Genomic DNA, 4,612 nt, shown 5'->3' on the forward strand with positions numbered 1-4,612 from the left:
TAGTTACTGACAGTGGTTTTCTGAAGTGTTCCTGAGCCCATGTGGTGATATCCTTTACACACTGATGTCGGTTTTTGATGCAGTACCACCTGAGAGATCGAAGTGCAGTGATTTCTCTAGATTCTCTGAACCTTTTGATGATATTACGGAGCGTAGATGCTGAAATCCCTAAATTCCTTGCAATAGCTGGTTGAGAAATGTTGTTCTTAAACAATTTGCTCAGGCATTTGTTGACAAAGTGGTGACCCTTGCCCCGTCCTTGTTTGTGAATGACTGAGCATTTCATGGAAGATGCTTTTATACGCAATCATGGCACCCACCTGTTCCCAATTAGCCTGTTCACCTGTGGGATGTTCCAAATAAGTGTTTGTGTTGTGTTTACTGAGAGGGGGTGACGGCAAACAGACACCAGGGGGCGGTATATACAATTATTTATTATATATATATAGTCAACATATATATATATATATATAAATAATAATAAACAATGTTACTAAACTAAGGAAATGGAGTGTGAACTAGAATACAAAAGGGAATGGTGTAAGACTATGTGTAGAATTTAACTGAAGTGAGTGTTACCAACGTGTTGAACGAGATACGCGGAAGTCCAGGGGGCAGGCAGCTGATCCGGGGCGAGAGCGAGGCGTCAGAATCCAGGGGCGAGCAAGAGGTCGAGGAACGAAGGAAGCAGTCGGAGTCCAGAGGGAGATCCAGGGGAAATTGAGACGCAGGCGACGGAGGGTACTGCGGGGACACGGGAGAAGACAAGGGACAAATCAAGGCACGGAGAGGAAACACGAATATAGTAAGAGCGCATAAGGCTTACGGTACACCATGAGAAAGCTAAGTTCCCGCGACGATCCTTGGGTCCACTGGTCCTTTATTGATCTCGCCCTGATCAGTCGCAGGTGTGCAGATTGCCAGCGAGTGATTGCAGCTGGTGGCTGCAGCAGGGCGGGGACGCGCGCGGCGCGTCCCTGGATGTGCGCACCCGTGGGCGTGTCCCGAGGTGCGCACAGACGGATGAGCGGCGTTGGCAGGAGCCTGAGCCGTAACAGTATCCCCCCCCTATGGACAGATTCCAGATGTCCAACATACTCACGAAACAAGGGAGGGTGGAGGGGAGAACTGGTGGTGGGTCGCCGGCCCCAGTGTCCCCGAATCCACCGAGGACGAGTCTGATGGCGGCGGCGAGAAGAACGCCGCTGAAGCCGGCGAGGCGGGCGACCAAGGGACGGCCACCATCTTGGCCGTCGGGAAGGCGGACGTGATTGGCGCCATGGTGCGTCTCGCCGGAAACGAGGATATGACGTCGTCGGCGGCGTGGAAGCGGCAGACGTCGGCGGCGGCGTGGAGGAAGACATCATGGGCGAGGCAGGCGTGGAGGAAGACGTCATCGGCGGCGTGGAAGCGGCAGACGTCATCGGCGGCGTGGAAGCGACAGACGTCAAAGCCGGAGGAGAGGAGGGCAGCTGAGGAGCTGGCCGAGGTGCTGGAGTCGGCGGAACAGGTCGAGGTGCTGGAGTCGGCGGAGCAGGCCGAGGTGCTGGAGTCGGCGGAGCAGGCCGAGGTGCTGGAGTCGGCGGAGCAGGCCGAGGTGCTGGAGTCGGCGGAGCAGGCCGAGGTGCTGGAGTCGGCGGAGCAGGCCGAGGTGCTGGAGTCGGCGGAGCAGGCCGAGGTGCTGAGGTCGAGGCCAGCCTGGGAGCTGGTGGAGACGTGGGGGCCAGCCTGGGAGCTGGTGGACACGTGGGGGCCAGCCTGGGAGCTGGTGGAGACGTGGGGGCCAGCCTGGGGACTGGTGCTAGCTCGGAGGCTAGCCTGGGGACTGGTGCTAGTTCGGACGCTAGCCGAGGGGCTGGTGCTAGCTCGGACGCTAGCCGAGGGGCTGGTGCTAGCTCGGACGCTAGCCGAGGGGCTGGTGCTAGCTCGGACGCTAGCCGAGGGGCTGGTGCTAGCTCGGACGCTAGCCGAGGGGCTGGTGCTAGCTCGGACGCTAGCCGAGGGGCTGGTGCTAGCTCGGACGCTAGCCGAGGGGCTGGTGCTAGCTCGGACGCTAGCCGAGGGGCTGGTGCTAGCTCGGACGCTAGCCGAGGGGCAGGTGCTAGCTCGGACGCTAGCCGAGGGACAGGTGCTAGCTCGGACGCTAGCCGAGGGACAGGTGCTAGCTCGGACGCTAGCCGAGGGACAGGTGCTAGCTCGGACGCTAGCCGAGGGACAGGTGCTAGCTCGGACGCTAGCCGAGGGACAGGTGCTAGCTCGGACGCTAGCCGAGGGACAGGTGCTAGTTCGGACGCTAGCCGAGGGACAGGTGCTAGTTCGGACGCTAGCCGAGGGACAGGTGCTAGTTCGGACGCTAGCCGAGGGACAGGTACTAGTTCGGACGCTAGCCGAGGGACAGGTGCTAGCTCGGACGCTAGCCGAGGGACAGGTGCTAGCTCGGACGCTAGCCGAGGGACAGGTGCTAGCTCGGACGCTAGCCGAGGGACAGGTGCTAGCTCGGACGCTAGCCGAGGGACAGGTGCTAGCTCGGACGCTAGCTCGGGGACAAGTGCTGGTAGCGTGGTTGGTGGGTGCGGCCAGGCAAACTGAAAGATAGATGGTAGCGGTCTTGCTGGCCGCAGCTGTGCTACCTCACCAGCACGGCTGTCGGTACCATTCCCCCCCTCCAAAGACGGATTCCAGACGCTTCCAGTAGACTGAGTCTCTAAGGGTGGGAGGAGGGTGTCCAGGCGACGAGAAAATTCCTCCTTGCTTATCTCGCTACTGAACATGCCTTTCCAAGACTGCTTGGCAGGACAAGACAAATCCTCTGGTTTGAAGCGAAAAAAAAGAAAAAGACATGGTGAATGGGGCAAGAGGCAGAAAAAAAAAAAAAAAATTCACAGGGGCGGAACTAAAGTCACTGGGGAGGGGCTAAGGAACTGTGCCGTCAGGTCCTTTAATAATTTTGGCGGGAACTTACTGTTGTGTTTACTGAGAGGGGGTGACGGCAAACAGACACCAGGGGGCGGTATATACAATTATTTATTATATATATATAGTCAACATATATATATATATATATAAATAATAATAAACAATATTACTAAACTAAGGAAATGGAGTGTGAACTAGAATACAAAAGGGAATGGTGTAAGACTATGTGTAGAATTTAACTGAAGTGAGTGTTACCAACGTGTTGAACGAGATACGCGGAAGTCCAGGGGGCAGGCAGCTGATCCGGGGCGAGAGCGAGGCGTCAGAATCCAGGGGCGAGCAAGAGGTCGAGGAACGAAGGAAGCAGTCGGAGTCCAGAGGGAGATCCAGGGGAAATTGAGACGCAGGCGACGGAGGGTACTGCGGGGACACGGGAGAAGACAAGGGACAAATCAAGGCACGGAGAGGAAACACGAATATAGTAAGAGCGCATAAGGCTTACGGTACACCATGAGAAAGCTAAGTTCCCGCGACGATCCTTGGGTCCACTGGTCCTTTATTGATCTCGCCCTGATCAGTCGCAGGTGTGCAGATTGCCAGCGAGTGATTGCAGCTGGTGGCTGCAGCAGGGCGGGGACGCGCGCGGCGCGTCCCTGGATGTGCGCACCCGTGGGCGTGTCCCGAGGTGCGCACAGACGGATGAGCGGCGTTGGCAGGAGCCTGAGCCGTAACAGTTTGATGAGCATTCCTCCACTTTCTCAGTCTTTTTTGCCACTTGTGCCAGCTTTTTTTAAACATGTTGCAGGCATCAAATTCCAAATGAGCTAATATTTGCAAAAAATAACAAAGTTTACCAGTGTGAACATGAAATATCATTAATATCTATAAATTGAAACGGATTTGTTATATTCTCTTTTTATTTACCATTTACACAACGTGACAACTTCACTGCTTTTGGGGTTTTGTACAACACGTGTGCGCTGCTACTCAATTATAAACATGGAAATAGATGGTGTTCCATTACTGCATTACATAAGTAGGCCGGCTAATGGCTCTAAAGTGGGGAAATTAGGTGGCAATAATAATAATTGTCGGAAAGTCCGGCAGTATTACGTCTTCAGACACAAAACACAAGGGTTGAAACCAAACTGTCAATCAGGTCAAAAGAAGTAAGGAACAAAAAGATGATTCCTTGTCCGCTTAACCCTTTGCACTGCTCGCTTGACTATTGAAGTCACCTGACTTCACCTCCAGTCCATCTCTGCCAGCTTCAGACGTGAGTGCTGATTGCACGGTGATTTATTTAAAGGAGCTGCTCTGCACACAACAGACTTTCAGCCCTGCTGGAGTCTCTGACCTACTTGTGCAGAAGCGAGAGAGAGAAAGACAGGAAACATTTTACCATATCGGAGGCGGTGAGGCTAAGAAAGGAGGGGGGGTGGGGGAAGGTCCTCGTGTGACTTTAGCCATCTTTTACTTAGGCTTTTTTTGTGACTAAATGACTATAGAATCAAAAGTGCAAGAGACAAAAGCAATAAAGATGCACCTCTGTCTCAGTACAAAATGATAACAATGAGTCCGGGGATTTACCCCAAAATACGCGTGGTTAGGGGCGTGGTCACCATGACGCCAATGTATGATTTGCTGTAAAAAGGCTCAAAATATGTACGCACACATTTAAAAACAAATCTGCGTT

At 53.9% G+C, this 4,612-nt stretch overlaps 1 protein-coding gene across 1 annotated transcript; it reads right to left on the minus strand.

The window, feature by feature from the left end:
* Positions 1-512: 512 nt before the first annotated feature.
* LOC140679485 (uncharacterized) lies at positions 513-1,424 on the minus strand. The gene is made up of 2 exons (XM_072914952.1): positions 827-1,424; positions 513-744 (listed from the first exon to the last, which is right to left on the minus strand). The coding sequence occupies exons 1-2, from the start codon at positions 1,422-1,424 to the stop codon at positions 647-649; spliced, it is 696 nt and encodes a 231-aa protein (XP_072771053.1). The 3' UTR covers positions 513-646.
* Positions 1,425-4,612: the final 3,188 nt, after the last annotated feature.

Source organism: Nerophis lumbriciformis, linkage group LG16, assembly GCF_033978685.3.
Source record: "Nerophis lumbriciformis linkage group LG16, RoL_Nlum_v2.1, whole genome shotgun sequence".
NCBI lineage: Eukaryota > Metazoa > Chordata > Actinopteri > Syngnathiformes > Syngnathidae > Nerophis > Nerophis lumbriciformis.

Excerpts from the sequence above, each read along its gene's own strand:
- LOC140679485 (XM_072914952.1), bottom strand. The coding sequence starts at position 1,424 with ATGACGTCTGCCGCTTCCACGCCGCCGATGACGTCTTCCTCCACGCCT. Across the intron at positions 745-826 it reads TAGCTTTCTCATGGTGTACC|TACCCTCCGTCGCCTGCGTC; the intron begins GTAAGCCTTATG and ends GTGTCCCCGCAG.